The 19,894-nt window shown below is 45.9% G+C and overlaps 8 protein-coding genes across 8 annotated transcripts; 1 reads left to right on the top strand and 7 right to left on the bottom strand.

Moving 5' to 3' along the window:
* On the bottom strand, positions 1-835 carry H6S33_004541 (uncharacterized protein; the record flags this gene model as incomplete). The annotated part of the gene is made up of 2 exons (XM_044836021.1): positions 1-561; positions 650-835. The coding sequence occupies 2 exons, from the start codon at positions 833-835 to the stop codon at positions 1-3; spliced, it is 747 nt and encodes a 248-aa protein (XP_044690514.1).
* Positions 836-1,011: 176 nt separating this feature from the next.
* H6S33_004540 (uncharacterized protein) lies at positions 1,012-2,034 on the bottom strand (the record flags this gene model as incomplete). Its single annotated transcript, XM_044836010.1, has 3 exons — positions 1,012-1,402; positions 1,483-1,925; positions 1,987-2,034. The coding sequence occupies 3 exons, from the start codon at positions 2,032-2,034 to the stop codon at positions 1,012-1,014; spliced, it is 882 nt and encodes a 293-aa protein (XP_044690513.1).
* Positions 2,035-5,637: 3,603 nt separating this feature from the next.
* On the bottom strand, positions 5,638-6,855 carry H6S33_004539 (uncharacterized protein; the record flags this gene model as incomplete). The annotated part of the gene is made up of 3 exons (XM_044835999.1): positions 5,638-6,006; positions 6,067-6,653; positions 6,705-6,855. The coding sequence occupies 3 exons, from the start codon at positions 6,853-6,855 to the stop codon at positions 5,638-5,640; spliced, it is 1,107 nt and encodes a 368-aa protein (XP_044690512.1).
* A 186-nt stretch (positions 6,856-7,041) lies between these two features.
* On the bottom strand, positions 7,042-7,806 carry H6S33_004538 (uncharacterized protein; the record flags this gene model as incomplete). The annotated part of the gene is made up of 3 exons (XM_044835988.1): positions 7,042-7,334; positions 7,395-7,526; positions 7,605-7,806. The coding sequence occupies 3 exons, from the start codon at positions 7,804-7,806 to the stop codon at positions 7,042-7,044; spliced, it is 627 nt and encodes a 208-aa protein (XP_044690511.1).
* An 84-nt stretch (positions 7,807-7,890) lies between these two features.
* Positions 7,891-8,226, bottom strand: H6S33_004537 (uncharacterized protein; the record flags this gene model as incomplete). Its single annotated transcript, XM_044835977.1, has 1 exon — positions 7,891-8,226. The coding sequence occupies one exon, from the start codon at positions 8,224-8,226 to the stop codon at positions 7,891-7,893; it is 336 nt and encodes a 111-aa protein (XP_044690510.1).
* Positions 8,227-11,017: 2,791 nt separating this feature from the next.
* H6S33_004536 (uncharacterized protein) lies at positions 11,018-12,778 on the bottom strand (the record flags this gene model as incomplete). The annotated part of the gene is made up of 1 exon (XM_044835966.1): positions 11,018-12,778. The coding sequence occupies one exon, from the start codon at positions 12,776-12,778 to the stop codon at positions 11,018-11,020; it is 1,761 nt and encodes a 586-aa protein (XP_044690509.1).
* A 191-nt stretch (positions 12,779-12,969) lies between these two features.
* Positions 12,970-15,030, bottom strand: H6S33_004535 (uncharacterized protein; the record flags this gene model as incomplete). Its single annotated transcript, XM_044836343.1, has 3 exons — positions 12,970-13,808; positions 13,908-14,628; positions 14,692-15,030. The coding sequence occupies 3 exons, from the start codon at positions 15,028-15,030 to the stop codon at positions 12,970-12,972; spliced, it is 1,899 nt and encodes a 632-aa protein (XP_044690508.1).
* A 2,405-nt stretch (positions 15,031-17,435) lies between these two features.
* Positions 17,436-19,227, top strand: H6S33_004534 (uncharacterized protein; the record flags this gene model as incomplete). The annotated part of the gene is made up of 3 exons (XM_044836332.1): positions 17,436-17,619; positions 17,990-18,609; positions 18,652-19,227. The coding sequence occupies 3 exons, from the start codon at positions 17,436-17,438 to the stop codon at positions 19,225-19,227; spliced, it is 1,380 nt and encodes a 459-aa protein (XP_044690507.1).
* Positions 19,228-19,894: the final 667 nt, after the last annotated feature.

The following is a 19,894-nucleotide window of genomic DNA, read 5'->3' as shown; positions in this document are numbered from 1 at the left end:
TCACGGGAGGGGATCCTTTCTGAACGAGTTTCTAAACGCGCACTCCCACGCCCATGTGGACGGCACCGCTCTCTGCCCCATGTCCCTAACGTACCTAGTGTTAGGCTCAATCGCTCTTATCGCTACTCGGAAACCGCTGTTCTCAAACGTGTATTCCGTTCCGCTAGGTGCTAGCTCCGTGTCCGAATGAAGCGCATGCGGCTCCACCTCGAAAGAGCCCTGGCGCAGCTCGTAGGCCCGGGAGATGTATTGAGCGACCGAGTGACTCTTGACTCCTATTGCGGAGATCCTAATATACCGGAGGCTGCAGCCGGCGCGCCAGGGGATCATACGATCTTTGCATGACTTTATACTGTGGTAAAGGAGGTCTCCCACGGTGTAGTCGAGGGGGTTGAGTAGCTCTGGAGGTTCCGGGGGGGGGGGGGGGGGGTCATCAGGATGCCACCATTGGCCATCGTTAGGGGTAATGGCGTGAATGTTGGAATTTGAGCTTAGAGTATAACCCATCAAGTGGAGATAACTGAGCCGTGGAACTTCCATGAGACAGAGTGCCATCTTGTTCTGTTTGAATGAGATAGAAGGTTAACAAGCGTGCGGAAAGGATTGATAGAGCCAGGAATTGTGGAATTGAGCTTTCCTTTACACATACCCAGTCCAATATCTCAACGTGGACCAGGAGTTGTTCCAATTGTGAGCATTCATGAGTAAGTTTGAAGAATTGATCGGTGTCCATTGAAGGGTAATTGCTTAACGAGAGTACTTTAAGCGTCCCACCATGTTTAAAAATCTCTGGTAATATCTCGGCGACAAGGGAGTCAGGGTAATTGCGGTTCATGATATGTACCTCTTCGAGGCTACCCGTGCATCTCTTCACCAACGGAACGATGCTTCCCGGAAGAGAGAGACTAGGTCTCTGGAGCCTACTTAGCTGTATACTAGCTATTTGTAAATTCTCACCAAAAACTCCGTAAGCCACGCCAACAAGTTGGAGAAATAGCAACCGCCCAAAATCTATAGACTTTGCCAGTATGGGGGTGGCATTTCCTCGCGGACCCTGAGGTAAAGCTCCTCCAGCTGCGGCAACGCAATAGGCATAGATGTTCTCTGGTCTGTGAGCAAGGTGGGGAGTGTTTTATCGATAGACTGGGCGGATATCGTTCTAGTATTGAACGATAGATGTAGTGCCCGGAGTGAGCTTGAGGACTCTTTCAGGATTCGACTCCACGCTGCAACGGTCTCTTCCTCGAACCACTCGTAGAATATGCTTAGGGAGCGTAGCGGGCATTTAAGCGGTAGCTCGAGGCGGGATGAGCTGTCGGCCCTTCCGGTACCTAGATGATGTATGGACTGTAGGGTTGACAGTTGCTCAAGAAGGGGTGGATAATCCCATCCAATCTCATTACTATCCACCGACCCAACGTACGTCAGCAGCCATTGAGTACGCAGGAAAGCTTTACCCCGCTGCGGCGGTATTGTCCTTACTGGAAATATTGCAAGCCGGCCATGTCTGCCATGGCCACATCGATAGCCCGCCAAAAACACTCGCGGTACAGATCTGTTTCGCCATTAACATCCGAATCCCATAATATCAGCCTCTTGACACATGCTGGGTCCACGATTCGTTCCCGATCCACAAGAAGCTGCTTTGCATCCTCGAGTTCACCCCCCTGGAGGAGCTCCGTTTCATCCCCATCGGGCTGAGCCGGCTCCAGAGACTCCCGGAGCTTGCGACGTTGCTCAAGCGAAAGAAGGGGGACAAGTTGTTTGATGATGTTTCCGAGCTCCCAGCCGGCAGGGACAATCACGTCGCGGTAAATGAGGGCCGACGAGAGCCTATAGAACAGCCTAGAGACTAGACAGAGGTTGGGGAGCAGGTGTATGTTGTGTCTGTGGCAATGTTTATCAAGGTAGTCAATCTCTGCCGCCTGATGTGGTCTGTGAGTGGAAGAATCCAACGGTGGAAGTGGATCAGATCTGACTACTTACACACTCGATGATTGTTGAGATGATTTCTGAAGGGAGAATGAGTGCCATTGTTTGGTGGTGCTGGTGGTGATTGGTGGTGATTGGAGGTGTTTCCAGAGGCATATAGTGAGTGTCGTGATTATGGAGGAAGGTTTATAGCCAAATAAATGCTTTTGGGGTGGGTGTACTGAGCTACTGCCGGTGGTGCAAGGGTATATGTAGGTATGGCTACATACATGCAAAGTATAGGTAGTGTGTATGCATAGAATGTTGTTTGTCTGACTTTGATAATTCTATGCGGCGCGGCACTAAACATATATACCCTACATGTAGGTATTATAGATCTTACTATTGAGCTCTAGCTCTACCATGAATCATTATATTAAAAAAGGGAAATGCTTTTTAGTCATGTAGGCCGGTATCAGGCAGAGATGAGGGCCAGTTGTTTCGGCGACGGTAAGCTCGGAGTCACAACGTACGAAATGTTAAATACAGAACTACGATGTACCTGCCTACCCGCCTATCGACCTAATGGGTGCTCGATTTGGTGGTGCTCGATTTGGTGGTGCTCGATTTGGTGGTGCTCTATTTGGTGCTCTACTTGGTGCTCGATTTGGTGCTGTATTTTGGTGCTGTATTTTGGTGCTGTATTTGGTGCTCGATTTGGTGCTGGATTCGCTGCTGGATTCGCTGCTGGATTCGCTATTCAATTCACTGATTAGCGCATATTTTGATCATAACTCTGATGCTGGGGGGTGGGGGAAAAGAGGGGTGGGGAATTTCGATGGTACGGAGGTGGTAGAGGTGATGGAGATGAGATGTAGATACAGGCAGCGCAGACAGCTTGATATTTGCGAAGTGCCTAACCCTAACCCACGAAACCTTAATTTTACTCCCCCGGTCCCCCCAGTTCCCGTACTAGACCTTAAGAATTTCTCTAATTCTTATCTATTCAGAAGTCTGACTCCTAGAAAAAGCCTTAATAAAGCCTGATATATGCGTAATCCTGAGCAATAGTCATGATTACGCCCAAATCAGGCTAATTTTGGGATTATTTGAGACATAAGACAAAAATAAGGCTTTCCTTCTACAAATCTGTCTTATAGAAATACCCGTTCCGACCCTAAAGTAATGTACATACTACATGTAGCTATTCTTTTTACCTCGCGAGTACCAGTGAGGCTCGAACCCGTGCTAACTGCAAGCTGGGTCTGGGCACGAGACAGACTTACACAAGTGCCAATTCAGCATAATTTGTGTCCTTACCATTAGCCTTGCCTGCTTTAAACACCACGCATGATTTTTATGAGCGATAAACCCAAGACATTACTAGTTTTGGCCACCGTTTCTTCCCTATGTATGCCTACAAATAGAGTATATATAGCTGTACCTATGGCGTGCCTATTGAATCTGTACGTCACTGTACATACGTGGAGTACCTACTAGAGTGTACTCTACTCTATCTGCTGTCCTGCATGCATGCAGCGGGGTAGAGAAACCAATGTTTCAAAGCTTACATAAGTCATGTGCATGTTCCCCATCAGAATCTGGTGGCCGACTATCCTCTGACTCCGACTCCTGAGAGTGAGTCCACTGTAGACTAAGGTACATATACTCAAAAAGCAATCGATGCGTTATCGCTAGGCCTTAAGTCTACTTTCGTGCCTATATCAGCTATCGATATCTCACCATGTCCCTCCGGCTAAGTCTATATACTCTACATATACCGTTGCGCTCCATATCCCTCATACCAGAGTATTTGTGCATATTGACGTCCAAAGACTGCCTCTGGTTAGCTTATACCCCTGCTGAAGCACAATGAATTTCCCCAAATACTACGGTACATACTCTAGATCTAGACAAATACGGCACGGAATATATGTGCGGTGTAGCGCTTCCCTATCATACATACATGTATATACCTACATCATACATCTCCTGTATATAATACAAGCTGGGAAACGTATCAAAATCACAAAACATATCACAATTACTGAATAGCAGAATTGAATACCAAAAGAAACGGTAACCTAAGATAACCTCCAAAGTACTTAGGTACATAAGTTTTATTTTTAGCTGACTCAGGGCTCAGCAATAGCTCGAGAAAAAGAAACTATCCAAAACACAAATGACGGGCCCCGATCAGCCAAAAATCTGCCGAAAGAATAGAGGAAGGAAGAATGAAAATTTCTATTTCCCTATGTCCTATAGTTTGGGAAGGGAGGTACCCTCATGACCATAAGGGAATCAAGGAAGGACTTCCTGAAGTTACATACATATCGCTAGATTATTCACAAGCAGACTTATTCACAGACAGATTTGTATGATAAGAAACAATTTCACACTGGCGTAGTAATTCCATCTGCATGTACATGTTGGTAATCAGTATTATTTAATTTATAGAGTAGAGCACCGGGCCAGCGCTACTCCAGGATAGTACATAGGTACATGTGCATGTGTTGGATCTTAATTCCAGGGAAATACCCGCAGTTCTAGGAGCACATTACCTACATGTAGAGTAGAGTTTTCATCAACATAGCGAACCTACATCATCTGATAGGCACAGCAATAGGTAATAAGTGATCAGACACCTGCATAGAGTGTGCTGAGTAACGTGAGATATCGGCATTGCTTCCCCTCGAATACCCTCGCGAATGTCACGAAATGGGAACGAAATACATCGATTGATATATCAAAATGACCGTAGAGGTATCTAATATTATAAGTACATAGATATACTGATATGCAATGTGTTATTTAAAGGTTGTGATTGGCCAGGTATTAGATTGCTTTTTCTTGGTAGTTTGATTAGTAATATTTTAATAATATTATTTTTTGTTGATATAAGCAACAAATCGGACACCAGAATTTTTTTTCTGTCTTAATGTAATTAGCTCTCAAGGAGGCGAGTAGCGAGTATTCCGCAGAGTACGAAGGGGTTAGCAGAGGTCGGTCTGGGAACTCGCAATAGGGGTCCTGAGGGACTCTAGCGTCGGTAAGGGTCAATGAGACAGGGGGTCAGCGAAGCGGTGGTCTTCTCGAGTAAAGAAGAGGAAGATAATATTCTATAATAATAGACAGAGTAGGTATAGAAGACGTTGCGTAGAGAAAGAAAGAAAAGGAAAAGAACAAGAAATAAGAACGAACTCCCCTTAATATACCTAATGAAATCCCAGCGATGACAGATCCAAAGTAACTCATACATTAACAATCAACAGAACCCGGTAGAACCCAATAGAACCCTTCTGACTAATCCAACTCCTCGTAACCCAGTGTATTCACTAGTCGATCCATTAAAGTAGCCCCTCCCTTCAAGCGCGAGCTCCTGCGAGCCTTAACCTTAATCTTCCCTTCCAATGGTACAGGTTTGTCGGGGTAACGTGTATGGAAGATATCAACGGCGGTGGTATTATCGTGGTATGCAGTGGGTTCCCAAGTAGGGTCGGTATAGTCTGTCCATTTAACAAAATATTACAGGCCATTGTTTCTTGTTTCCCTTGAGCCCAAGATTTCCTCAACTGCATACGTATCTTCTTGTTCAACGATAATAGGCGGGGGTGGTGGTGGAGTTTGCCCCAGGACAGGATCATTTGCAGCGGGGTCTAGCAACGATACATGGAAGACGGGGTACAGTTTCATACTTCTAGGCAGGTCGATTCGGTACGCATATGGCTATATGATTTCTGTAACGGAGAACACTCCCAGTTTCTTCCAGTCCAACTTCCGAGAGTTACGGGTGGTTCGGATGTTTTTTGTTGAAACAAATACCATATCGCCGATATTGTACTGCGGAGCCGGCGTTCGTTTAGTATTAATGGCCTGCTCTTGTTGGTCTTGCGCTGTGCAGATATTGGAACGTAGGTGTTCGTGGAGTTCCTTCATCTTCAAGGCGAAGTCTTTAACATTGAGGCTTGATGGGGTCCTATCAAGCGATTTAATTATCACTGTAAACCGGTGGTGAAAACCATAGTTCGCGAATAATGGTGTAGCTTTGGTGGATGCAGAGACCTGATTATTGCAGGAGAATTCTGCCATAGGGAGCTATTTTACCCAATCGTCCTGTTGATAAGAGACATATCCACGTAGATATTGTTCCATTACGGCGTTCAACCTTTCAGTTTGGCCATCGGTTTCCGGGTGGAAGGCGGTAGACATTCTGGCTTCGATCTTGAGGTGTTTACAGAGAGCCCTCCAGAACTTGGCTGTAAATTGCGTACCGCGGTCGGAGGTGACATGTGTAGGTAATCCGTGGAGCTTCCATATATTTCCCAGATATAGTTGGGCGACGTCTTCGGAGTTGACAGTGGTATTACAGGGCAGGAGATTTCGCATCTTTGTTAACCGGTCAACAACTACCATAATCGCGTCATACCCTTCGCTCTCAGGTAGGCTAGTTATGAAGTCCATTGATACCTCCTGCCATGGTTGTTCGGGAATCGGTAATAGTCGAAGTACGCCGAGTTTTCCATGGGTGTTGGGTTTGCTTCGTTGACAGGTATGGCAGTTCCGAACGTAGCGGGCAATATAATTCCATATAAAGGGCCAGTGGTAGTCTCGACTGATGAGTTCGAATGTTTTTTCGCATCCAGGGTGTCCGGTGGAGGGGGCATCATGATAAAGTTGGAGAATTCGGAGCTTGAGAGGGTCGTAGTCGGGTACATATATGCTGCCTCGGTAAAGCAGCCGGCCTTCAACCTCGGTGCATTCGGCGAGTGATATGTCCTTTGATTGTCATTCACCTTTGTTCCGCATATCAAGTATCTTTTGTGGAAACGGGTCAGCACTATATCCTTCATCGAATAGTCTATTCAGTGAGGCGTTCTTTTCAGCGGGCTCATTTGAGAAAGAACCCACCAACAAACTTAGCTTTACGTCAAGATTCTCTTTCATCAATACAACTTGGCTCTGGTGTAATTGCCTTTAATCCCCCTCTCCAGGGAGATCTCCTGATCTTCTTGTCAATGCGTCCGGTTTCCCTCTTTGTTTCCCTAGTCCGTACTTAATGACAAAATTGAACCGTGATAGGTATTCCGCCCATCGTGCTTGTCTCCGGTTGAGGTGCTTAGTACTCATAAACTATTCGAAATTCTCATGGTTGGAGATGACGGCGATTGGGTGTGCAGCTCCTTCAAGTTGCGGTCGCCATTCCTCAAAGGATCGAATAATCGCCAGTAATTCCTTCTCGTAAATCTCGTAGTTGCATTCGGCGGGGGAGTGCTTTTTTGAGAAGTATGGGACGGGTTGAAGGGTACCATTATCATCGTATTGAGAGAGTACACTCGCAGAGACATAGTCAGATACGTCGGTTTCCACAATAATATCTTTCTCCGGGTCGAAATGGGTAAGGATGAGAGCCATTGTAAAGGTCTCTTTCAGGGTATTGAAGGCAGTTTAGGCTTCAGGTGTCCATTCAAATGATATATTCTTACGTGTCAGTCTGGTAAGGGGGGAAGCCAGTTCCGAGAATCCACGTATGAATCGGCGGTAAAAGTTAGCGAAACCTAGAAATGCTTGCACATGCTTAACTATTTTGGGGACGGTCCAATTCTTCACTGTCTCCACTTTCCTCGGGTTCATTTTAATACCATTGGGTTCGATAATAAGGCCGAGGTAGGTGGTGCCTTATGTATGAAAGTTACATTTCTCTGGTTTCAGCAGTATTCCATTTCTTTGTAGAGCTTTCAGGACCTTTTTGATGTGTACTTGATGTTCCTCGAAGGTGTCGCTGTAGATGAGAATATCGTCAAGGTAGGCTGTACAGAACATATCAAAGTAGTCATGGACGCAACCATTAATGAAGTGTTGGAAGCTGGCCGGCACATTGGTAAGGCCGAAGGGCATCACTGTATATTCGAAATGTCCGTAACGTGTACGGAAGGTTGTTTTCCATTTTTCACCCTCAGCCATTCGGATCTGATTATACCCTTAGCGAATGTCAAGTCTGGTGGACCAATTGAATTTGGAGAGGCGGTCGAGAGTTTCCCGGATGAGCAGCAGCGGGTAGCGGTTTTTGATAGTGAGTTCGTTGAGGCCATGATAATCGACACAGAGACGGAGTGTTCCATCGGCGTTTTTAACAAATAGCACAAGGGCACCGGCAGGTGAAGAGCTGGCCTGAATGAAGTCTTTTTGGAGGTTGTCCTGTATGTATTGCTTAAGCACGATGAGTTCCTCACGAGACATACCATAAAGTGGCCCAAACGGGGGCTCTTTTGCTTCCTTAAGCGGTATCTTATGGTCATAGGGGCGGCGAGGGGGCATTTTATTAGTGAACTTCTTGTCCATCATCTCGTGAAACCTCTTGTACCGGGTTGGGACTCGGTTCCTCCAGTCTTACTTAAGGGGCTCGCCCATGGCTTAGTCTATTTCCTCGATAGTTGTGCTGAAGATTTGGAGCTTGTCCATTCGAACGAAGCGGCAGAGAGTAGCTGAGCTGACGAGGTGGAAATAGGGTGGTGGTGCAATCCCTCTAATGGGAATGGGTATTGCGGAGGAGTTACACTTGTGCTTGCAGTATTCGGAGTCGAACAGTATGCTATTGTCCTTAAACTGTAATGTGGCGTCGTGTAATTGAAGCCAAGGGATTCCGAGTACGAGTGGATATGAGCCGAGTTTGGTGACGAAGAATGAAATAGTTTCATAGTGGGAACCAATTGATAGCGGTAGGTAGCAGAGGTGGGTAATCTGTCCGGAAGATATGGGCCGTCCGTCGATGACTTAAAGAGTGTGGGGTGATTTAAGAGAGAGAAATGGGGGGTTGTTATAACGCGCGAATGTTTCATCAATGAATGCGAACCGGGAGCAACCGGTATCAATCAATGCGTGAGTTTGAATGGATATTTTATTGTTTACAATTTTACACGAAGCAACAAAATGATCCCCATCCAATTTATCCTCCACAGATGATACCGAGAAGACAGAGATAGAGAACGTAGACAAAGGAGAAACATTAGAAAGTCCGGGGTAGGGACTATTGATCAAGCCCGAGACTACTGAAAACCCGACTCGGAGGAGGCGGGACTAGCCATCGGTGGGGCAGCACGGTCGGTGGCAGTATGAACGGGTACGAGAAGGGCGCCCCTCATAACCGATTGATTACCACGCGGGCAATTGGCAGAGGGGCAGTTGGCGAAGACATGGCTGGCATTGGCGCAGTACATACAGAGATTGTTGTCCCTTCGCCATTGTTTTTCGGTGGCAGAGGTTTTACGTTGTCCATTGACAAATGTGTATCGTTGTTCGGTGGCAGGGCGTTGAGCGGGACGGACTTGGAGGGTGGAGAGGTCCATTGGGACGAGGCCTCCGGCGGTATGAGATGGGCGTTCGACAGCGGCGGGGGTAGTAAATTGTCCCATCGTATTACAGATAGCCAGTTGTTCAGCTTTATGGCCCCGAACCTGGTTGTCGATTGTCATTAACATGGTTGCGCATGCCTCTACGTACTTAGGCCTGTCTGTCCAATGTGTCATGGCATCCTTCAGATCTTCCGACAGTCCTTCGGTTAGGGCATCGATCTTGACTCCTTCGTTGGAGTCTAGGTACGCTACAATATGGAGTAACTGTGAGTAATAAGTAGCAATGTCCCCTTTACCTTGTTTCAGGTCGACGAGCTGGTGACGGGCGATACCCCGGAGATTTGGTTTCCAAACAAGTATTTCAGCTGGGGAACGTTATCTTTGGCTAGGATTAGGGCTAGTTAGGGTTAGAGCTAGGCTCAGGTTAGGGTTAGTTCTAGTAGTGCAATGTCGGACAGGATTTTGAGGTTGCCCAGGAACCGTCGCCCCACAATTCTGGGCTCCGTAGCTATGGGTCGAACAGGACGACCCGAGTTCATTCCCATCATCAGGTATGCACGTACAGTGGGTCGTGGTCGTGATTGCGGGGGCGGAGGTGGTGGTTGGGGGCTGTTGAGTAAGGTAACTCACAGTGAGTCTTGGCGACCCGTCCTGGTTCACTCCCGGCATCGCCACTCACCGGGCGGGTACAACGATCGATGACTGCATTACATTGAACGTACCGTCTCAAGCCCACGATCATGACGGCACATGAAATTCAATGATGCCGCATTTCTCCATCCTCTGCTTCGATGGAATATATAAATTTCAGATTCTGAACCCTGGGTTACCGTATTGGGCGAATCGTACTATTTGTCACTGATGTGGCTTCTTACGCTCTCGCATTCTTTACTCCAGGTCACCGCTTTACTAAGTTTCAACGCTTGTAACCCTAACTACCCACTTCCAGGTTTCAACCACCACCAAATACACATTGATCTATTTTATTTTGACCGAACATTGTATTTTGAACACGTAACAAAATCAGCTTTCAACCCCCGTAACCCTAACTACCCATAATTAGGTTCCAACCACCATTAAATATACATTGATGTATTTCATTTTTATCGAACATTGTATTTGTACACGTAACCAAATCAGATTTGAACACTCATAACCCTAACTACCCAAATCCAGGTTCCAACCACCAACAAATACACATTCAAGTATTTCATTTTTACCGAAGATTGTATTTTGTACACGTAACAAAATCAGCTTTCAACGCTCGTAACTCTAACTACCCACAACCAGGTTCCAGCCACCACCAAATCAGATTTGAACTCTCGTAATCCTAACTACCCACGAGCTGGTTTCAACCACCACCAAATACATATTGATTTGTTACATTTTGACCAAAAATTGAATTTTGTACCAATAGAATCACAACGACCTGAAGAAAAACAGATAGAAAAGTGACACTTCAGTATTCTGTGTGAATTAGAGTGTCGGAGAATAGACGACTTGAGGAGGGTTTGAACACGTGACCTTTGTGAGGACTATGTTTATAGTGCAAAGAAGATACTATTTCGCCGCTGAGTTCCAGCAACAACTGTGGGAGTTTGTTGCTCCTTATATACAGATAGTTCTTAGTACCATGTGATCCCCTGATGACATAATCCTAGCGCTAAGCCTTCTTGTTCCACCTATGAGTCATCCCTTATACATGAGTAATTACCATACATAACCGATGTCGCAATGCCATATTTTTACACTTCCCCTCACTTGCCACATCGTATCAATTCTGACAATTTTTGGTGAGCTGGTTTTGGTAGTCCTTTGGTCATTATGTCCGCGACATTGTCTTCGGTAGGGACGTAGAGGATTTCGAAGGTTCCGGCTTCGAGTTGTTCACGTGTGTAGTGGTAGTGAACGTCGATGTGCTTGGACCGGTCGTGGATGCGTGGGTTCCGACAGAGTTCAATAGAACCTGTGTTGTCGGCGTGTATGAAGTACCGGTATTGTTGTTGGAGTTCGTACAAGGCATTAAGAATCCATACCAGTTGTCGAGCTGCGAGGGACAGGGCCATGTATTCGGCTTCTGTTGTTGAGACTGCAACTGATTTCTGCTTCCGGCTTCTCCAGCTGATAGCTGACTTCCCTAGTCTGAACACGTATCCTGAGAACGATTTTCTGTCATCTAGGTCTGAAGCGTAGGAACTGTCTGAGAATCCGTCGAGTGTTCTAGTATTCCCGTTCGGGTAGAACAAGTTCCAGTCTTTGATTCCGTTGAGGTGTCGGAGAGTTCGCTTGGCTGCTCGTAGGTGGTCCTCGGTTGGGCATGAGGAGTACTGAGAGAGAGGGGTAATGGCATGGATGATATCAGGTCTGGTAGCTATACTCGCGTACATCAGTGATCCTATTATGGATTGGTACTCACTTGGTTTCTCGATTTGGTTTTCCGGTTCGCCTTTGTGAAGGTTGAGGTTAGGTTTGAGTGGTGTGCCAACTGGTTTGCAGTTACTCATTCTAAATTTATCCAGGATCTTGTTGATGTATGCATGTTGTGATAGCGTGATACCGTTGTTGGTTACTGTTATTTCTATTCCCAGTATGAACTTCGAGTTACCGAGATCCGTACATTCGAAATCTGCCTTGAGTAGTTGTCTGATTTTTTTTCTGAATGGGGAGTCGGGTCCGAATATCATTATATCATCTACATACACCAATATGTATAGATAGTGGTTCTTATGTATGAAGACACATGGGTCGAATTTGGCTGGTACGAATCCTTTCCGTTGAAGGGAGTCTGCTAGGCAAGCATACCATTCACGGGGTGATTGCTTTAGTCCGTATATGCATTTTCGAAGTTTACAAACCTTATTGTCCTGCCTGTAGCCTTCAGGCAGTTTCATGTAGATTTCCTCCTTGAGTACGCTATATAGGAAGACTGACTTAACGTCCATTTGTTGTGGTGTCCAACCGTTGTGTGCAGCTAGTGCCAGTAGGAGTCGTAGTGAATCATATCGTGCAACGGGGGTGAAGGTCTCATCGTAGTCTTGGTACTGTACTTGGGTGAAGCCTTTGGCAACGTACCTTGCTTTGTACCGCTCCATTGTTCCGTCAGCATTGTGTTTCACTTTGAATACCCACTTTCCTTTGACTACTGCTCGGTTGGTTGGTCGGTTGACAATGTCCCAAGTATGGGCTTTGTCAAGGGCGTCTTTCTCAGTCTGTATCGTCTTTTTCCATAGATGTTGATGGTCGCTGTTCATGGCTTGATTATAGGTTGAAGGTTCGGTTACAAGGTTTAAATGGTAGATCGCAGGTTCATTGGATACATCTTGGTATTCTAGGTCCAGATCCTTTCTGGCTTTGATGATGTCGGCTTTGAATTCTTTAATCATAGCTTGTTGTTCACCTTCATCCATTGGACCGTTCTCTCTAATTGATTCAATGTACCCTTTTTGTTGCTCCTGTAGTTGTATTACCTTGTTGTTGTATTCCTTCCTTCTTATTTCCTTATCAAGTTCATAATCCATTTTCTTACGGACACGATTCGATCGTCTCGGAGCTGGTGGTGGATCTGATATTTCAGGTTGCTTTTCTCTTTTTGGCGTTGTTGGTGGTTAGACTTTCTTTCATTCCGGTGATGCCGGGAAATCTCCTGGTAGTTTTTGATTGGTGTCTTGTTTATCAGATCCTGTAAGATTATGTCCGAGAGTGAGCCACGTCAACCCAACTTCCAGTCTACTTGGTCTTCCTTCAGGTTTTCTTCGATTGCTGACGATTCAGGTTCTGGATCAGACCTGTCTTCTGATTCGTATCCGTCGTCTGATGGTGCATTTGCCGTATCTGGTTTCAGGCTGGGGATGAACTCGAGTTCCACTGAGACTTTCCCTGATTCAGGAGGGGGGAATGTGACGTCCCGACTTTCAATTACCCTATGTTGTGTTCCTATCCAGATACGGTATATTTTACTACTGTCTGAGTATCCAACTATGATTCCTTCATATGCTCGGGGTGCTAGTTTGCTTCCTGCTGGCCTAGAGTTTTCTGGGATGTGGACATAGCATTTTTTGCCGAATGGTTGAAGGTGTTGTATACTTGGCTTGGTTCCTTTCAGGGCTTCAAAGGGGGTCTTTGCCTTAAGCGTACTGTGAGGTAGCCTGTTTTTGTGGTAGACAGCTGTTGCGTATACTTCTCCCCATAACGACTTAGGATGGTCCATGATCATGCACCTGACTATTGTGGTTACCGTCCTGTTGAATCGTTCTGCAACTCCATTAGATTCGGGAGTGTATGGGGGAGTCTGTTCATGAACTATTCCTTGTGTCTCGAAGTAGTTCGTTATGTCCTTATTGATGTATTCACCGCCACCATCCGTTCTGAATCTCAGTATTGTTGTACTATACTGTTTCTCGATTCTGGTAACGTAGTCCTTGATGGCATTCTTTGCGTCTTCTTTCTGTTTCAGGAGATATATCCATGCGAAGCGGGTGTAATCATCGATGAAGGACATATAGTACTGAGCTTTCTCTTGTGACTGTATACTAAACTTTCCAGATAGAGCTGAGTGGATTAGTTCGAATGGTTGTTTGGATCTAGTACTAATTGGTGCAGGTTTCTTATGTACGCTTTTTGATATTGCTCATTGACTGCAGTGGAAACTTTCTGGTTTGGGAGGCTGCCTTTGAATGTCGTGATACAAGTTTTCTAGTGTCGCAGGGTGGCCTAACGCCTGATGCCATTCATCGTAAGTGGTCAAACGAACTGTATTGCTAACTACTTGTACATTCCAAAGTCCCTTCTCCAATTTTGCACAGATTATTCCTTTCTTTTCTTTTGTAACCAACTTGCTTCCTCCTCCTGACTCCGTTCTAAATCCCTTTTTGTCGAGCACGGTTTCGGAGACCAATCTCACATTTTCCAAGGTTGGGACCAACAGCACATCGGTGAGGAGAATGTAAGATCTACTTCCATCGGGAAGATGGCAGCTGAAACTAACACTTCCCATTCCGGTGACAGCGTGGTTGGTTCCATCAGCTGTTCGGACGTTGCCGGTGTGAGGTCGGATGTTGATGAGTTGGACTTGGAAGGGTGTGATGTGAGAGGTTGCTCTAGAATCAAGGATCCAAGTAAGGGGTTGGTAGATGTCGTGGCGTACCATACAGATAGTGGTTGTAGAGTCATTTACTACAACCGATGCCGAGTTGTCCTTTCTCCTTCCCTTCCTGTTCTTGTTCTGTTCTTTGAGCTTTCTGCACTCCGTGTACTCGTGGCCTTTGTAAGGCTGTTCCCTTTTCTTGAACCAGGTGCATTCCTTGTCGCTTGTGGTACTCCTGGTATGGAGCGCTTTGTTCCCTATTTGAGGCGCTACCTCATCCAGGTTCTGTAGCCGTTGGCGTACGTCTTCGTAGGTAACACCCTGTTTAGTCTAGATGTTGTCGACAACGTTGCTCATCGATTTGGGTAGCGAGCTTAGGAGGAATGCCGCCATGGCTTCGTCGGATTTGATGAGGGGTAGGAGAGCCTCAGTGAGTTTGTGGTCTGCGCTTTGGCATCTGGAATTGACAGTATTCCAGTTCGCATCGAAGGTTGCGAGATGCTCGGTCAGTGATCCACCTTCTTGCATCTTCGTGTCTAGGACGCGGCTGAGGAGGGTGATCGTGGTGTTGGGTGAGACAAGATCGTAGAGATCTTTGAGCGCCTTCCATGCGTGGAATTCATTTTCGGCGGAGATGACTGTTGGTTGTATTTCTTCGCATACAGCAGAGATGAGAAGGCTGTGCATTTATTTAAGAGCCTTCTTTATCTCGGTTTTGCTGAGTTCAGTGTCATTCTCATTAGGGTTCTCGATGCTCAACGCTTCCCACCAATCTACAGCATCGAATGTTATCTTCCAGGCACTCGCTCAAGTTTGGTAGTTGGATTCTCCTTGTAGTTCAGGAAGTCCATCAAACTTGAGACGAATGTTACTGGTGGCTGTTGTCTCTGAGGGTTTAGTCTCAGGAGCCTTGGATGACGATTCTCTACCAGAAGACATGATGTTGTATGAAGTGTTGATGAGTTAGGCGAGGTGGCGATGGTGTAGTGCGGATTCTATTTGGCAGAACCCGGGCTCATAACCTGTGAATTAGAGTGTGGGAGAATAGACGACTTGAGGAGGGTTTGAACACGTGACCTTTGTGAAGACTATGTTTATAGTGCAAAGAAGATACTATTTCGCCGCTGAGTTCCAGCAACAACTGTGGGTGTTTGTTGCTCCTTATATACAGATAGTTCTTAGTACCACATGATCCCCTGATTATATAATCCTAGCGCTAAGCCTCCTTGTTCCAACTATGAGTCATCCCTTATACATGAGTAATTACCATACATAACCGATGTTGCAATGCCATATTTTTACATTCTGTCCTACATTCTAATTCCGATACGTAACCATAAAGGTTGCAATTACCAGTCTTCGGGCTGTATCGTATTATTGTTCAAGACACTACTGAGCAATATTGAATCGCAGGATAGATATGCATGTCTACTAGGACAGCATGTAAAGCAAATACTAATGGTGAAATTGGTTACTACTGTTTGTGATAGCTTGAGAGGTCTAAATATCAATCGAAACAGAAAGTGCATCAGAGTTTGTAATTGAGATTTGTTGGTATGGTTTGCTATGATTCGATTTGTATGCACACTTGTTGTGACAGAATGTAAATCAGGAATAGTAAATAAAATTTGTGAGGATTTTAGGCAATCGCTTGATACGTATGCATAGAAATCGGAATGGCAAGTAAAGTGTATACCGATAAGAAAAGCTTTCTATATAATATTTCAACACTAAATTGGAGTCGATACCTGTCAGAAAAATATTCGAATCAGTAATTAGCAGTGAAATTGGTTGATATCATTAATAATTGGTTCATACTTATACGTTCTTATCAGAACAGCAAATTTAACAGTTATTGACAAACAGAACCTTTTGTATTATTTACAATCCTTTGATAGGTATGTATCAGCACAACGAGTGTATCAGAAATTCAAATTCTCATTTGTTACAATCGTTTATGAAGGTTTGAAAGCTATGAATATTTATTGGCACAGTAAAATACTGGAATTGATACTCAATGTATTTGATGGCTTGATTGATATACCATGTTCTGGATCAATATTGAATGGATTGAATACTGAATTACGGTTTGCAAAATATCTTCTCAAAACACTAGGTTGCGGCTTTCCAATCCATTCTGAAATATATACAATCTATGATTATATTCTGAATTTGAGAGTGAACAATATTCAGCACTTCTCTCTAAAACTCATTGATTTAATTGATAACAGTCTTCATAACGTGTATCCTGATATTTTGTATTTTTGTAAACGGGTAGGAATTTGATGATGTCCGCAAGATAACATCTGTTCCACCTCACCTATCTATTAACAGTATGCGCCCGAATTCCCCCAAGTCTTTAGAATTAGGATTGTGGGTGCTTTTGATTGAGAATTTCATATTTGAGCTGACTGGCGGTCAGTATAGCACTCAATGGCTTGAGCGTAATCAGTGTAACCCAATTCAGATCCTAAAACCTTGTTCGATTTCATGGACCGATTGAATAATATAGTAGGTTACAAAGGGAGGAATTGATCAGCAAAATTATATGGATTTCTAGAAGATTCCGTCGATTTTAAGGGTATGAGTCACGTTGGATTTGTGATTGCTAAGCTTTCTTTATGTGTATTAAGGGGTTTTGCCCTCGATTCTATTCTCTTTCCCTCTCTTTTCTTCTCTTTCTTTTGGTATGGAAAGGCTTAGGTAATCCACGCTGGCTATTGCTATTCCAGTACTATTTTCTCTTCGTTTATAAGAAGGCCATCTCACTTCTCCGACCTTAACACCGCTAGTCCTAAACTACTGTAAGTTTCTCCATTCCCTCTCCCTGATTAACCTACCAGCCCCTATGACCATCTCCCGTACCCTGCGGAATACTCGCTACCCAACTCCCTAGGATTACGTTGAGTCGTATTCCGAACCATACGCTATGTCCACCCCCAACTGACCACACCACCCCCGCCTCCAATGTTCCTGTCCCCATTTTCGCTGCTACTGTATCAACCACTGTCTCCACCGTTGGGTCTGAAACGTTCCCTGAAAAGTTCGATGGCATCCGGACCAAAATCTCCGGATTTGTTACCCAACTCCGAATGAAGCGCAAAGTCAACCATAATCGTTTCCGCAATGGGACAGCAAAGGTTATCCATGCGGTCACCTGTTTGGAGGAAAGAGCCCTTGATCAGGTCATACAACTTGTTAACACTAATCCTGCTGACTTCTTTTCCTCCGTCACCTTCCTCGTCGCTTTCATGGATCGACTAGTGGATATACGGGGTTACGAAGAGTTGGATTAGTCAGAAAGGTTCTATTGGGTTCTACCGGGTTCTGTTGGTCGTTAATGTATGAGTCATGTTGGATTTGTCATCGCTGGGATTTCCTTGAGTATATTAAGGGGGGTTGTTTGTACTTTTCGTTCTTTTCCTTCTTCTTTCTTTACGCAACGTCTTCTGTATCTACGTTGTCTATTGCTGTACAATATTATCGTCCTCTTCTTTATTCAAGAAGACCAACGCCTCGCTTCCTCCTTATCCCGTTGACCCTTACCAACGCTAGAAACCCTTAGGACCCCCTAGTGCGAGTCCCCATACCGTCCCCTATTACACTCTTCGTACCCTGCGGAATACTCGCTACTCGCCCCCTTGAGATTACGTTGCGTCGTCATCCACACCATACGACATATCCACCCCCGACCCACCTGTACCGGCCCCACCCAACGATGTAGAAGGATTCAGGCAGCAGGACGAGGCCGACTCTTTGGAATTATTCAACAACATCGCCGCCCTCGTCCAGCTCGTCCGCTTCCAGAGGGATACCCTTCATACACAATTCACCGCCGGCAATGAAACCATTGACAACCTCGAGGAGCGGATAACCTGGCTCAATCTCGACCTCAATATCGCCTGTGCTACCCCCGCCCCTACCGTCGCCATCCCCGTTGCCACTGCTCCCCCACCTGCTACTGTCCCCGCCTTCAGGTCCGAAAAGTTTCCAGACCCCGAAAAATTCGATGCCACCCGTACCAAGCTCCCCAGATTCATCACCCAACTTCGAATGAAACTTGAAGTCAACCATGATCGGTTCCGAGACGAGGCAGCAAAGGTTATTTATACCGTCAGTCGCTTGGAAGGAAGGGCCCTTGATCAGGTCGTTCCACTCGTTAACGCTAACCCTGCCGCCCCCTTCTCCTCCGTCACTGCCTTCGTTGCCCACCTGGAAGCCTCGTTTGGAGATCCAGACCCCCGGGGTACCGCCCGTCACCAACTCGTTGCCCTCAAGCAAGGCAAAGGGGACTTCGCCACCTATTAGTCGCAATTGCTCCGTATTGTGGCATACCTGGACTACAACGAAGGAGCCAAGATCGATGCCCTGGTCGAAGGACTATCGGAAGACCTGAAGGACGCTATGACCTACCGGACAGACAAGCCTAACACCGTCGAGGCCTATGCCACCATGTTGATGACCATTGACAAGCAGGTTCGGGGCCGTAAAGCTGAACAACGGGCCATTCGGAATACGATGGAACAATTTACCGCCCCCGCTGCTGTTGCACACCCATCTCATACCGCCGGAGGCCTCACCCCAATGGACCTCTCCGCTCTCCAAAGCCGTCCCACTCAACGCCCTGCCATCGAACAACGATACACTTTTGTCAATGGACAACGCAAAACCTCTGCCGCCGAAAAACAATGGCGAAGGGACAACAATCTCTGTATGTACTGCGCTAACTCCGGTCATATCTTTGACAACTGCCCCTCTGCCAATCGCCCGCGCGGTAACCAACCGGTTATGAGAGGCACCCTCCTCGCACCCGGTCATACGGCCATCAATCCCGCTGTTTCACCCCTCGCTAGTCCCGCCTCCTCCGAGTCGGGTTTTCAGTAGTCCCGGGCTTGATTAATGGCCCCTGCCCGAGACCTTCCAATGTCTCTCCTTTGTCTGCGTTTTCTATCTCTGGCTTCTCGGTATCGTCTGTGGAGGATAAATTGGATGGGGATCATTTTGCTGCTTCTTGTAAAATTATAAAAAATTAAATATCCATTCAGACTCACGCATTGATTGATACCGGTTGCTCCGGATTCGCATTCATTGATGAAACATTCGCGCGCTATAACAACTTCCCATTTCTCTCTCTTAAATCACCCCGCACTCTTTAAGCCATCGACGGACGGCCCATATCTTCCAGACAGATTACCCACCTCTGCTATCTGCCGCTATCAATTGACTCCCACCATGAAATCACCCCCTTCTTCGTTACCAAACTCGGCTCGTACCCACTCGTCCTCGGAATCCCCTGCCTTCAATTGCACAGCGCCACATTACGGTTTAAAGACAATAGCATACTGTTCGACTCCGAATACTGCAAACGCAAGTGCAACTCTTCCGCGATACACGTTCCCATTAGAGGGGTTGCACCACCACCCTATTTCCACCTCGTCAGTTCAGCTGCTCTTTGTCGCTTTGCTAGAAGGGACAAACTCCAAATCTTTAGTACAACTATTGAGGAAATAGATCAAACAATGGGTGAGGCCCCTAAAGAAGACTGGAGAAC

The sequence above is a fragment of the Morchella sextelata genome (assembly GCF_020137385.1).
Source record: "Morchella sextelata strain SCLS chromosome Unknown scls_18, whole genome shotgun sequence".
Lineage (NCBI taxonomy): Eukaryota > Fungi > Ascomycota > Pezizomycetes > Pezizales > Morchellaceae > Morchella > Morchella sextelata.
This window is presented reverse-complemented; position numbering and strand designations above follow the sequence as displayed.